General features: G+C 40.4%; 1 protein-coding gene across 2 annotated transcripts in view; it reads right to left on the bottom strand.

The window, feature by feature from the left end:
* Positions 1-4,920: 4,920 nt before the first annotated feature.
* The window catches only part of RABGAP1 (RAB GTPase activating protein 1), a 75,248-nt gene continuing 65,567 nt past the window's right edge, over positions 4,921-14,601 (bottom strand). For both annotated transcript variants that reach the window (XM_076355757.1, XM_076355758.1), the window contains 7 exons: positions 13,459-13,551; positions 12,601-12,711; positions 9,708-9,812; positions 9,144-9,227; positions 8,217-8,288; positions 7,462-7,659; positions 4,921-6,642 (listed from right to left, as the gene is read on the bottom strand). In XM_076355757.1, coding sequence (XP_076211872.1) covers positions 6,520-6,642; positions 7,462-7,659; positions 8,217-8,288; positions 9,144-9,227; positions 9,708-9,812; positions 12,601-12,711; positions 13,459-13,551 — 786 coding nt within the window. In that variant the 3' untranslated portion in view covers positions 4,921-6,519. The remainder of the gene's footprint in view (positions 6,643-7,461; positions 7,660-8,216; positions 8,289-9,143; positions 9,228-9,707; positions 9,813-12,600; positions 12,712-13,458; positions 13,552-14,601) is intronic.

The following is a 14,601-nucleotide window of genomic DNA, read 5'->3' as shown; positions in this document are numbered from 1 at the left end:
TAAGTTAATCCTACTGGATTGAGAAGATCCTAAGTGTACATTAAAACTTAACTGCTCTGTCCCTACTGCTGCAAACTAAGGATTTGACTCCATAGCAAATGACCATCAGGCTGGCTGTAGATCTGCCCCCTCCCTCACGCTAGCACTGGTATGCCTGGGTGAGTGCTGTCACCAGGAAGCCAGTAGGAATGTGCAGTTGGGAGAGAAGGGCTGACCTTTTAGTGCACTCTGGTCATTCTATCAGTTCTACCACACTGTAAATCTGAACCTAAGAAGATGGAAACATTCATCAGAAAGTGTGCTTTTTAGCAAAACTGAAGGTTTAGGACTTGTGGAGTTAATCATTAGACAAGCAGAAAGTCAGCACAGATTTGAGTGTCCTAAGGCAAAAAAAATCAAATACATGAAAAGTACAGCAGAAGAAATGCACCTGCAAGAAAGCACCTGCAAGTGTTTTCTTTCTTTACCTCTTCTCCGACATACACAGACTTAATATGACACACTAAGCAGACTCAATAATACATGTAGTAAGGATGAGACAGTACGAAGAGTAGTATTATCTTGAAATCTGCATCTCTGGCTGGATGCTATTTGGCATCCTGACAGATTCTGTCTTTGTTAGTTCATTCCTCGAATTACCTAATTGCTGAATTTTATCAAAATAGATTTTAGCTCCCTAAAGTATAGAGAACATTTAATTTAACATTAAAAGATCATTCAACAAAGATGATTTCTGTTAAGAACCTTGCTATTTAACATTGCTCCTTAGAAGTCTTGCAGGGTCCAGGACTTTTACAGTGCCATCTGCGGCAATTTCATCTATGCCAATTTGGGCCAAACCCTGCAATATAATTACTCAATTAAAAATAAAAGATATTTCATAAAACTGGTTAGCAAACTGCTTCTGCAGTCCTCAGGGGGAGATCAGATAAATCATATTCTCCTCCCATTACTTCAAGAACAGAAATCATAAATGTTCTATTTACAAGTTTTTACCCTATATAAATACATTTGTATGCATTACATGTGTAAGCACATAAGCTATACTAATTTTTTTTTCTACACACATTAGTACTGCACAGAAATAGCTTCCTTTTACACATCTGTAGAAGCATTACCTCAGTAGTTCCACGATTTACAGAAGCAGGGTTTTTTTTTTTCCTTATTTGCGTTTTCTGTATTTCCAGCATCAGAATACAACCAACATTCAGCAGAGCCCATAACAGGAAGGAAGAAACCATGAACTGCCTTAACCTGCTCAGTAGTTAGTGATTTGATTGGCTTCTTGTTGTGCAGGGTCTCCATGGGAAGAACAGTACAAGGCAGCCACTCATCACATTATAGATCAAATGGTTCAAGCGCACAGTCCTTTATTAGTTCTCACATCCTGTTTTAAAGCTTTCCACTTCAGGAGGCCTCAATTCACCTCTCAGCAAAGTTGGCACAAGAAAGGAACAAACCTGTCTATGACTGTGACAAGCTGGCATAGAAGTTACCCCTCCAGAATAGCAGGTGCTGACGCTACCCAGGAAGAGAACTTACCACCTTCCTCAACCTGAGGGGCCTACGGTGTTGTTTGCAAAGGGAGAAAAAAGAAAAAAAAAAAAAAGAAAAAAAAAAAGACAAGGCAACTTAAATCCCATGCAGATTAAGATAAAATTTTACACCTTCTCCACAAAACCCATTAATGCACTACCAAGTTAAGCATAGGTTTCCCCTGAAGCATTATCACCCTCCAGCAATTAGCGTTTTCTGCCATCTTCCCATGCCCTAGTGCTCTCCACACACTAGCACGTGGCACTGCAGATGCCGGGGAGAGCTCAAGGAGAGCAGCCCGCTGAGGGGATCTTCCACAGACACCACAGGCGCCGTATGGGGAATGAGGAAACCGCCTGCGGAACCGCCACGCTGAAAGGTCCCTGCTCCCCTCAAGGCCTCAGGATCAGGGGTGGCTCAGCAGCTCTAGGCAGGCTGCTCGAGTGCCCGCACTCAGCCCCTCCTTCCCGCCCGAGCAGACCCAGCCTTTCCACTCGCCACCGCCCTGCGCCACAGCCCCCTTCCCTCGGCGCAGCGCCCCACCTACCACGAAGCTTCCAGCAAACAAGATGGCGCCCTGAAGCGGCCGCCGTGGGGACGTCCGACGCCAGCCCCACGAGCCGCCGTCTCCCAAGGGCTGCTCCTGCTGCCAATCAGCGCGCCAGCCTATCAGAGATCGCTCTGGGACCCGAGGGCTCTGCCCCCCGCTCCTCAGGAAGGAGGAGGGAGCCATGAGCGCCTCTGAGGCGGTGGCCGCCGCGGCCCGGCTTCCGTGGGGCGGGGAGGTGCACCCGGCGGGGTTTTACTCTTTGCAGCCGTACAAGGACGGGCCTGAAGAATTCGGGGTGCTCCGCACTGCCCTTCCTCAACTAAATCAATCTCAATCATCCGCATGCTAAACTTCAAAGTCAGCTCAGTTCCACTCATCTCGTGAGAAAACACTTCACTTTAAACGTTACACCCACATCAGGCAACAAATACGTTTTCTTAACAGGGGCAATCATGCTTTTCTCGCAGTCCTTGCTTTCCTGCCATTCCTGTAACTGGACTGCAGCTGTGTGGCCAGATGATCCTAAGAAAAAGCCTTCAGTACAGGATTACACTTTGTCCTATTTCATTAGCATGCAGAAAATGCAGCAAAACCAAATCCTCATTCCTCAAAGTCATTATGGACATGCAGCAGTAAATTCTAGCAAAATTTTGAAGGTTTCTGTATGCAGAGTCCTTGCTTGCCTTTGGTAATACAGAAGGAATAACACTGCGCAATAAAAAAAAAAAGGTGGGGAAAAAAGGAGGAAAATTTAAAATAGAAAGCAATCCTCACTGCATGCAGATGCCACATTTTTGTTATTTTTTTATTTAAGAAGGACCTTCAGTTTAGTTAGTTGGCTCGCACTAGCTTCCATGTTCAGTCAGGGCACGTGGCTGGGGTAAGCCACCCGCCCCGCAGTGCCGTCCCCTCTCCTGCTGAGGGCTGAAAAACCTCGCTGGATTAAGCTCTTACGTTAGGCAACTCTCAAGTGTCTAAAGTTAGGCTGGATGAACGCAAGCCAAGCTGTTGAACAGATGGAGTGAAATCCTCCTCTTGATAACAGGAACTTTATATCGCTGCCACGGATAAGAAGGGCAGCTAAAAAAAGTCAGGGAGGTGGTTATATAAATTTCAAGGCGGCTTACCAGCAATGCTTAAAGGTAAAACTTTCTGATAGATCTTGAATATCCACTTCCAGCTGCAGACCCTGAGCAGCCAAGAAGTTCTGCAACAAAAATGAGATCGTAACACTAGAGCTACCACACTACGAGACCATAGGAACTTAACGATGCAGCACAAACATGCAAAGCATTAGGAAGTTGGAGCCTGGAGCGCACGAGACTTAAAACCCAGCATCAGCAGAGTGGCACTTATCTTGAGTTCAGTGCACAAAACCAGCTGGGAAGCATATGTGAACAGAAAGGTGACTGACTACCAGCAAGTAACTAACCATCTTATTAATGCCAAAAATGCTACCAAATACACTCATTCCTTTTCGCTTACAGGTCTGTAAAATACTCATGCTTATAGCAGCTCTGACTCAATGTCTTTTTTTTTTTCCTTGCTTATTCATAGTCTTAAACATCTGCAAATTCATCTTCCTCATCTTAAAAATGACCTGCTTCCTTGTGTTTCACAAGTAATTGCACTTCAAAAGATGTGCGTCTCAGCACAGGATCCATTTTTCTTAATTAGCTGTGGATATTTTAGATGTCAGATGTGAAATACATTGGTAATATTTATTTTTGAGCATCAAAATCCTTCAGGTAGGTATCTAAAATAATCCATAATGACTGGAAACTGGCTATAAAATGTTTCTTGAAGAAATTAGTTTCTCAGTATGCATGTAACATGTCCATACTAAAATGGGGAGTATATGCTGCATGCAGTTTTGAAGTAATGTTTACTTAGAGACTGGAAGAGATCTGAACAATAAAGGGAGGGAACACGTTGCTTTAAGTACCTCATTGTTGGAGGAAAGAGCAAGCTACACTATTTCTCAGTCCCTTTGGGAAAGATAAGTGGATGAAGCACTTTGGGCTTGAGTTGTTCCTTCTTCTTCCCCGCTGCTCCCCCTTCCCATACTTACCTTCAAACTTTCTCCAAAAGTTGTAATTATTGAGAAATTGCAGAGCTGAAGTTACCAAGGGATGCACCTCTGTGAAAGACAAAGCAGCAAAGACTACACACAACCTTATAATGCCATTCTCTTAAAGCAAAAGTATGGTTAGAAAAGTGGCAGTGTGATAACAGCCTCCTAGAGCAGGGCTGCTTTCGGAGTCACCTTTAGTCATTTTGGTGACAAAAATACATTTTTACTCCTTGTTATCGCTGCAGAACACACACAGCTAGGGGAGCCTGTGCTGCACTGTGACCCAATTAGTGCAGTCATCCAGTCGCACAGCTAAACCCTACGTTCAGCTATGACTAGAAAACCCTAGTGAAGATGACGTGAACGACACTTGACCCCACAGAATTTGTTAGTGATGATGATAAGCAGAGCTAGCCTACCTTTATTTTGCAGATCCAAGCAGAATTTGGAGGGCCATGGAAAAAAAAAATTCTAAATTGGACATGTTTGAGAAATACTGAGTCACAAGCCTCAAGCTGCACAAGGTCATTTTTGCAGTTTCTTTTTTTCAAAGCAAACCCTAGATTTTATTATATAAAGCAGTGTTGGCAATACGTAGAACATGCAGTCTTTTTTAGCTAAGCCCTTTGCAGCATGACTATAGTTTTGGTCCTAGAGAAGCTTGCAGATGCTACTGCCTCTACTTTAAGAAGAGAATTAGGTTTATACTGCAAAATATTTAATTGATTTCCTGTTAAAATGAAATGAAACAACAAAATAGTTATACAATTTTACTAGTTTATATTTCAATTCATAAAGTATACACACTGCAACTATGCTACCACAATGTCCACGCATCTAATATTGATGGAGTTACAGTATTTTTTTTTTGGTATTAAACAATAGAGATAATGTATGCAGTTAAGGAAAAAAGCTTGGACATAGCATGTTCTATTCCGTAGTTACAGAGTACATTAGCTAGCATTAGTACGGTAAACAAGAAAAAGGTAGAAATACAAAATAAACCAAATATCTTTATATACAAACCAGTGCCTCTTATTGTTACCAGCTTATACTCACACTGCACACAAAATTTATCCACTGATGCAATAGATACTTCAGCATAACACAAACCATTATAAATTAAAAAAATTACAAGGTGCAAAACTCCATTCTACAGCTTTCTGGTGAGAACTCAAGACAATCCAATGAATAAGAAATCCAAGCACGTTTAGCACCTATTAGTGCAACTGCATCGAGCGTGAAAAATGACCTACACAACCTCTGAACATGTTACCAGGGAAGCGAGTTGGATAGCTATAGATGCTCGCAGCTACACTCACGCAGTGATTTTTGCCTCATATATATCTCAGTTTATTGTTTCTTTGTCCCATTCATACCTATGTGCAAAACTAAATCCTGGAAGCCTTCTCAGAGCTTCACAGAAGGCCTGCTACAGCCGGGTAAAAACAAACAAACAAAAACAAAACAAAAAACCTGACAAAAAAACCAAAGACTCAATTAAATGTCAGACCATCCACATAATTAGTACTTATTAGCAGTCCTGGTGTTGGGGATTTTAACGCTGTTGATATGTGGATCAAACAATATGACACAGAAGTGAAACGGAAATTTGCCAAGAATTCTGATTATTCTTGTCTAGCACTTAGACAAGTCTCCCAGCCTCAGGTTGTGAATTTGTTTGGCAGCCCATGCCAAAAAAGCCCAGAGTTGCATAGAATTGATTAGTAACAGAAAGAAATGCCAAACACAGAGAGATGGATGCTGCATCTACTAAAACAAAGTAGGGTTGCTCGACAGGAATGCTGAAATCATCCCCATTCATAAAGCAAAACATGTCACCTCCTACTCTCCATATCCTACCTCTGGGGACTACTTTCTGGCACTGATGTAGTTCTTGCTAAAGTTGCCTTTTTGTTGTTTGTTTTTTTCCTTTTTTTTCTTTTTCTTTTTTTTTTTTTTATTTGTTAGTGACACTTGTCCTTTCAAATAAAATATTAAAAAAGGTTATAACTGTAAAAAAACCTATCATATGTAAACTTAACAATTAGGGTTTGGTAAGTTCTCGTACCTAGTCTGTGAAAAGCCTCCAGCCAGACCGCAGAATGGAGTGTTTCTCTGAAGAGCTTCAATCTAGCTACATCACCTGTTAAATATCAGTAGTATGAAGATCCCATGTCTAACAATAAAACCTTTCTTGTGTTTCCATCCTCTTTATCACTGACCTATTGAAATCCTGACATGCTGTGTTTCTATTTTATTTACATTCTGGTCCTCTCATGTCACAGAATTAAACATCTGGCCAAGGAAGGCAACAAAAGGTGTTGTGTTAAGAAGGTGTGTTTGACAGAACTGCTTTTCAACAAGTCTCTTTTCCTTGGACTCCAGTCACTGTTTTTATAGAGCTTATTGTTCTGTTGAACCACGTTTTCTTTGCAGCTTGTACTTCATTCAATGCCAGACCCAAATGGTGCTCCAAATCCTGCAAACGGAAGAGTAATTTCATTAATTTGTTATGTATTCATAGCACAAGGTTATATGAGTTAAACTTAGAAGGCTCTAGGACATCTACAATCTCTTGGCCACATTAGAAGTTAAACAAATCTTACATAAATTAAAAGTAGCACAACAAGCTTATGAAGAAAAAAAAAAAAGCTTTGAAAAGTAAAACAAGACTTGTGTCATTGCCCTTAGTGAAACATTCAGCTTTCTTTAGTACATCCAAACCCTTTAATTGTCTCCCATCTGAGAAGGAGCCATTCCCACAGGAAGCGGACTTTCTACAAACTAATTTTTACCTTTCCGTGAACAAGAAGCACTGACATACCAGTTTTAGGCTAAAAGAACAATGCTGTCATATTTTACACAAATACCTCAAATACCTGAAGTGCTTTCCAATCGTGTTTTAAGAAACATGTCTAACATTTGTCACGTTACTTCTTCATTTAACATTGATTGTGAGATAAAGAAATTCATGATTCATGATTCATGATTCAGTGCTTTGTCAGAGCTTGGATTTCTTCCAAGAATTTGCAGAAGATCAGTCAGTAAGTACTGCACTGCAGCCAGGCAGACGTCTGGAAGTTGTAGTAGCTGGTAAATACAGTTCATGCAATTTCAATTATTTTGTCTGCATACACTAAGTTTCAGACCCAATGTTTGGTTAAATAACCCATGCAGGAAATAGCAGGTTACAGTTTCAACCAACAGGATCTGCTCCAATCCCTCTACAACACACACACATTTTTCTAGGAATGCAGACATACCCTATAGCCTACAGAATGAACCTCCAAAGCATTACCTGTATTTTACATTCTGCCTCCACAAGCTGCAACTTGGTCTGGGCCAGCTCAAGCTCCATTTCCCTCAGCTGGTTTTTCAGCGTTTCCTTCTCCTCATCTGTGTCCTCATCTGAACCGTCCTTGGCAGAGCTAGCAACCTTCACACGGCCTTCTTTATTGAAGAACTCCCGGCAATGCTCACAGTCATCCACTTTTTGCTAAAGTAAATACCTGATTGTGAATGCTTGCATTGAAGTGCTGGTGATATGATCAAAGCCTTTTCCTGCCTCTGCTCTGGAAGAGCAGCACAACACGAGAGGGACCACTAATGACTTGCAAACTCAGGAGCTTTTGGGGAAGCACAGCCAAGCAGGAACTCCTGCCACCCCCGGATTTATGGGCTCTGGAAACACTGCTGTATTTTTGGTAACACTGTATTGCTACAATAATGGGCTCTGTATTGCCCACATGTTAGATTATGGTGAAAGACAGTCAGAGAAATCTCCTCCAGAAAAAAAAGACCCCTCAAAAAAAATTAACAGTTATTATTGCCCAGCATCAATGTCAGTATGTAACCAATATAGCATGGGAGAGAACTGACAGTTATTCATCTCTTCTCCAAGATCTCCCCCTTATAATCTTCTTTCCAAAACTGTAAGTCACTAAGGAACTCTTTCAGCCACCATTTTAGTAATGAAATAAATTGTGTGCTTTCTGTTACGATTTTGCTAAGAGATTTAAACATTGTAGACTGTGGATCTATTTGGTCTCTTACCCGTATTTTCTCAATTTCAGCTTTATTTGCTGTTTGTTGCTTTTCTAGTCGCTCACTCAGCTGGGAACAAATCTGACAAGCAAAATTATGTTACCAGACCATTTATAAATATAAATTTCCTCCCATATGAATGCTAAAGCACAAACAAATGCTACAGGAATATTAACATGGATATTCTGAGGACTCTTAGAAAGCCAGGAAAATTGGGATGCTGGCTTAAGTTGTGTCATTGTACATATTCTCATTCTCTACATATTCTTCTATGCCCACAGGAAAAGGTGCAGTTTCAACTTAAGTTATTAGCAGTTTGGCCTTGCTAAAGGAGCCAGAAAAGGTTAGGAATAGCATGGCTCTTCTTGTTGCCTTTGGGATAAAAGAACCAGGCAAGACAGCCAGAGTAGTAAAAACCCTGGTTCATTCCTTGGTACCTGTGTGATGCAGACTTAAGAATGTTTTGAAGGTTATGGGCTCACTAAAAAGATACATGAATTTGCTCCCTTGATACCTTATGATCAGGAGGCTTGAATTCCAAAGAAAAATCTTTGAAAGGAAAAAGGCATTTTTTTTTATTTCTTAAGTCCAGTTACCATTTGACTGAAGAAGGGAAGCTGGGAGAGAACACTTTTTTGGAATGAGGTGAACCTTTGATATACAAGAGCCCATCTGAACAACGTTAGGCTGTAATCGAGGCTGTGGTGACTGATGACCTACAAATACCTACATCAGGGGCAAACAGAACTGACCACCAAGCATCAGGATCTCAGCAAAAGAAAATGCAAAACCAACCACAAGCTTCCCATTTAAAATAGCTAAAATGTCTCCTCAAATGCATGGCACAGATTACACTTATTTCCAGAAATCTCCTAAAATACCTGAAGAAGCCTTGCAATTTGATAGCAAACCACATCACCATTAAGTTGTACTTACCTGTTTGTAGTCACCAATAATAGAGCTGTTCTTTTTGATCTCTGACTCTGCCTTATCTAGTTCCCTACGACACATTTCCTTCAGCTGCAGAGAGGGGGGGAAAAAAAAAAAAGGGTTTATATATTTGTACAGTCTGAAAAATAAGCAGGTGGTATTTCCTCCCTCTCTTTAACCTCACTGCTATAGTCTACACCAGGGAACAATGGTCTAGCTCAGCTCCATGCAGCCAAGGAAAAGCTGGACTTTGGTGTTAGAAGAATTGACTAGCTAAGAGAAGAAAGTATTACAAAAAAAGTGCTGACAGCCGAAGTCCTATATTGCCTCTCTGTGCAGCAATCTCTGGCACAGTCTGTGCCTTCGTGATTTCAAGTTAAAAATTCACTACCCTATGAAGCACCTGGCAGGAAAGCGAAGAATTCTGCTTTGCTGACGTCCTTTACACTACAGAAGAGGGACAAACATGACTTAGAACATTAAGCCCTTCCCACACATGTCACTTCCCCCCGCCCCCCCCCCCATTTCTGTACTGCACAGAAATGTGAAAATGACAGAAATGCCCCTAACCTGAGCTGATTCTTCTTCTAGGCGTCTCTTTTCTTCTTCTGCATCAATCAACTTCTGTTTGGTCATTAGCAGTTCCTTATTCAGAGCATCTGCCTTTTCCTCCGCCTGAAACACAAAGAGTGGAGTACAGCACTGAAGAGAGGCTTTCTTGCTGTGCCGATGCTGCTGGGCAGCCATGGGCACAGGCTCCAGTAGGACACAGCCAAGATGGCAGTCTTTTCATTCTTGTTAATAAGGGTCTGTTCATTGTTATTAATAACAATAAAACTTTATTCTGAAAATTATTTTTCTAAAAATTACCATCTGCAATGGCAAAGCAGCCACAAATCAAAATTAACAAAGCATACCACTACACTCCATCACTTCAAAACTCCTTGATTTCAGTGATTAGTTTTGGCAAAACTGGAGTAGGGATTGCTCCAAAGAAATCCAGTAACAGAAATAAGTTTTGTTTTCTCATCCAGACTGGAAGTTGACCAATACATTTTGAATACAACAAAAGGCACAGAACAGCTCACAACGTGCAAGATCGATAAAAGACTATAACCAGCTTAGACGTAAGTTCAATTTGCAAATATTCAACCTTGAATGAAAACAGAATTAATGAAAAATGCCTCTAGAACATTTAAAAAAAATCCAGAACTGTGACAACCTACCAATGGATGTGATACTATTTTACTATGTCACCCAGAAAATACTGCATGAAAAAACTTAGCTGCCAAAGCAAACATAAGAGTCAGATCCCTCTCTCCTTTCCTCCTTAAAGGAAAGAGATGTCCCACCAGAAACCATACAATCTTTTTTTACTGCAGTTTTTTAAGAATAAAGATGTATCATTGAAAAATCTCTGTCTCTTTATAAACCACTAAAAACTCTCTCTGCAAAGTTAAGACACCTTTTCCTGTCTTATACACAGCAACACAGTACTTCCCAATAGGTGTATGAATTCTACATAAAAATAGATCAATAACTTAACTGATATATAAAATCTTCAGAAAGTAGCTGTACAAATTCCCTTCAAAGGAAGAAAATCAAAAAGTGAATTTTAGTCCCTTGAAGTCCTGCTGATCCTTTAAAACAGATGGCAAAGGCAAAGAGAACATCTTTTCATTATACATGGGTTTTAAGCTCTTTTAAAGTTAAAGAAAACTGGGATGTGGGAGTCCAACAACAGTAGAAAAATGAAGCCTATTTTCTGGTCTAGTGCAAAGGATATTACGGAAATTCTTGTATTTCCAAATGCTTTGCTTTGATCTTTTAGGCTGCAAGATTTCAGACATGCCATGAAGGTATTAGAAAAGGTGGGTTAAACAATGTCCTTTGGTACTTTTCTTTCAGGACATCTGGCTAGTAGAATGAAACTTATCATTTCAGGACCCAATTAGAAGAATTAATCAGGGTCCTAAGGTAGGATCAAACCTACCTATCTCCTCCTGGGGGATAACCCAAATGCTGCCAACATCATTTACCATCTTTGAAGGCATGATTATTATATATCCAATGAGGTATCTCAAAAGATTTTGCTTAATTTTGTTCCTCTCTCAGCTCTCCATTTAAACGAATCAATGTAAAAGGATAACTCTGTCTCATACAGGGTCAAGCAGCCACAAACAACAGTTAACAGCTGATACAAAAAGCTTCTTCAGTACATTTTTTGCACCCTCTGAGTGCAACCGCCGGGCTGTCTGCATAGCCGCCTATGAGCTATCTTTAATGAAGTGAAAAAGCATAGGTAACAGGAAGTGAACATACCAATGCTTTGTGAAAACTCTGCTTCTAGAACATACTTCTATGATTCACAGATTTTAACACTAAAGAGCAGTAGATGAAATAAACCTGAAAGTCATAAACCAAACCTCATTAAGAGCAACATTCACGCATTAGCATCAACATTTACTATGAATATTTTTCCAGCAGCAAGTTTCCAGGAGACCGTGGGAAACCTTAAATTCTCCGAAGCAGATAAGCTGAAACATTTTAAAGCCTGTCAACTCCTGCACTGCATGATTTTCAAAAATCATCTTCCTTTGAGATTTCAGAAATGCACTTATCTTGGTACAGAACAAGAATGGCAAAACACGAGCACTTGAGCTCTTCCCCTCATCTCCCCAAGCAGACAGACCAAGTGCGTTCTAGCCTACTACGTGCACTACTAACACCAGTATCTTTCTGTGTCTGCACGTCCTGTAAAAAAAAAGCATATCCTAATAAAATCTCCCAAACATGAGTATCTAAAGAAGGGAATGGGACAGCAAGCTTAAAAGTATCCTGTATCACAAAGCGAACCTGAAGTTTCCTCCTGAGACCTCTGCCGATATGAGAAACAACCCAGGCTGATGAGTTCACATGGACAAATCTCAACAAGCCAAATGGAAACCACAATAACATTTTCAGAGTTGCCTAAGGTACCTGAGAATCTGATTCCACTGAGAGCCAGGCAGACTCAGACTGTCAAGTTTATTAGGCACTTTGCAAAAGCCTGTCTGCTGTGAATTCTTATTCATAAGAATACCAGTTGAAGGAAAACAGAATACAGCATCCATGTTGTTATCTCTGTGACAATTCAAAGACTTGACTTAGCTCCTGCTAGACTTTCTTTTAATATACATAGAGAAGAAAGCAACTACTCAAGTACAGGCTCAGAACCTCTCCTCTCCCTCAAATTACTCTGAATGCTTTTCAGAGTAATCAGTATTTCAGTCACCGGTCCTGTTTCCCGAGGACCTGTGACACAGGCCTATATATCATCAGTCTGCAATAAGGACACTGAGGAAAGAATCCTATCCCACCCAAATAAAAAATACTCTTTGTATCTCCTCTCCAATGAGAGGAGTAGCGAGGAATTAGCCCTAGTACCTTGTCTCCACTAGACAGCAATAAAGACATGTCTTACATTGTCCAAATCTTTTCGCAGAGCAATCTTGCTAGTCACCAGTTCATGTGCAAGATCATCATTTTCTTGCTCAAGCCTCATGTTTGCTTCTTGTAGGCGCCGGTTTTCACGCTGTGGGAAACAAAACAAAAGAAATCAAGAAAAGGATCTTCCCATATGAAACACAATGCTTACTGTGCCTGAGCACAAATGCCTACCTTATATCTTAAGTATGCAAAGACAACTCTACCTGCATGAAATTCAATGAGGACAAAACTAGCTAGCCATATTGTAAAGATAAAATAAAGTAAATAAAATATTAGCCTTGAGAAGAAACCACGTATAAATAACTCTGCTCAGCTATTACTTGTTGAGCTACAGAAATGATTTTGAAGAATGCAATAGTAGGGGTGTCATTCTGCCATCAATACCTTGCCAGGAGGTTCCTACAAGTACTGATTTTCTTGGCTCAAAATAGAATTTGCATGCTGGAAATAGGTGGGAGAGGAGGATCCTGGGAAAACCACTCTATTTTCTCCTGTTACAACTTCCAGCACACAGACAGATATTAAAGAAAGTGTATATAAAACTCTTCAGCTTAAAATATATAAAATTATGTATATGTGTGTGTTAATGTGTTATGTATACGCATACATAATTTTATATATAAAATTTATTCCTATAGTATATTTGATAAATAAAATATTTATAAAATTATATACTTACTGTAACATACATCATTTGAAATTAGGGAGAGGAGTGAAGGCAGCATTATAATCAGTCACAAAACAAAGAAAACAGCTCAAAGAAAAAGGAGTCAAAGTAGGAACTTCCTGCAGGTACTGTGTGTTAAATCAGATTGGAGTAGGTAAGCATTACCTCAAATCTTTCTATAGGATCCTCCTGTTGAGCTTGCTGCTCTCTCATGGTATGATACTCCTTTTCATATTTCTTCAGCTTCTTCTGGCTAATCTAAATTAAAGCAGCCCATTAGTTCCTGCCCAGAACATCAATAAAAGAACACAATTCACAAAGGGTTATGGTACAAGCTTTAGGCAACTCCTGCCTTCTACAAAACACAGCTAGTATCTTCACTCAGTTTTGAGTATCAAACCCTTAGACATGGTCAAAAATTCTATTCCACACAATGTAATGACAGAAGCGTTCCTTCCTCTTATCCTTTTGTGGAACACAGAAAAGTTTTTGAAAGGCATCCACAGGAGCATCCTACCTGAGCTTTCCTTGGTGCTGCACAGCTATTTGATGCTCCAAATACTACAGTGGCTTAGTGTAACAGATTGCCTCAAAACCCACAAAATATGTTTAATTTTTGAACTAGCATGATGCTGAGGTTTCTTCAGCTGCTTTTTCAGCTGTAACATTTATCATCGTGCAGAAGTGTTTGGTTTACTTTACATGAGACTGCAAATGCTGAAAGGGCAAGTGCAGGCTCAGCTGACATTTCTGCTAGTGTCACTCAAGCTCAGTAGAAAACAGTCCAGTCCTAGAGTTGCCTAGGTGTCTCGGCAAGCAGCAACAACTCAGAAGCATGTATGCTCTGTCCCCTAATGCTCTGGGATTCAGAAGGCTGGAATTCTGTCCTCAGCTCTGACAGACACACAACACTAGGAAAGTGACTCTCTCAGGGTCACAGTTTCCCCTTCTGTGAGAAGGGAGAGAAAGGTGGTGTTGAATTCAGTATTTTGTGCACAGTGTTCAAGTCCTACGGGGACAGGGAACACAAGAGAACCTGTAACTGATCCTGACCAGCATCTTTCCTGGCGTCACCTGTCAGCTGTGCCATATGCTACAATGGTTTAGCAACACAGACCACGACAAGGCCACTGTGAGCGTTTCACATGCAAGTTAGTATGCATCTAAATGAAATCTCTAGTAATAAGAGTTGCTGCTGAACCTTTATTATTATTTCAGTAAACCAAACAAATTTAAAAGCTATGGCTGTGTTTTCCTCCTTAAAAAAGCCTTATCTGAGAAACATGTTAAACAAATTTTACAGGCATA

Source organism: Aptenodytes patagonicus, chromosome 18, assembly GCF_965638725.1.
Source record: "Aptenodytes patagonicus chromosome 18, bAptPat1.pri.cur, whole genome shotgun sequence".
In the NCBI taxonomy this organism is placed as follows: Eukaryota; Metazoa; Chordata; class Aves; order Sphenisciformes; family Spheniscidae; genus Aptenodytes; species Aptenodytes patagonicus.
The sequence above is the reverse complement of the archived record's forward strand: the minus strand, read 5'-3'. Positions and strand labels throughout refer to the sequence as shown.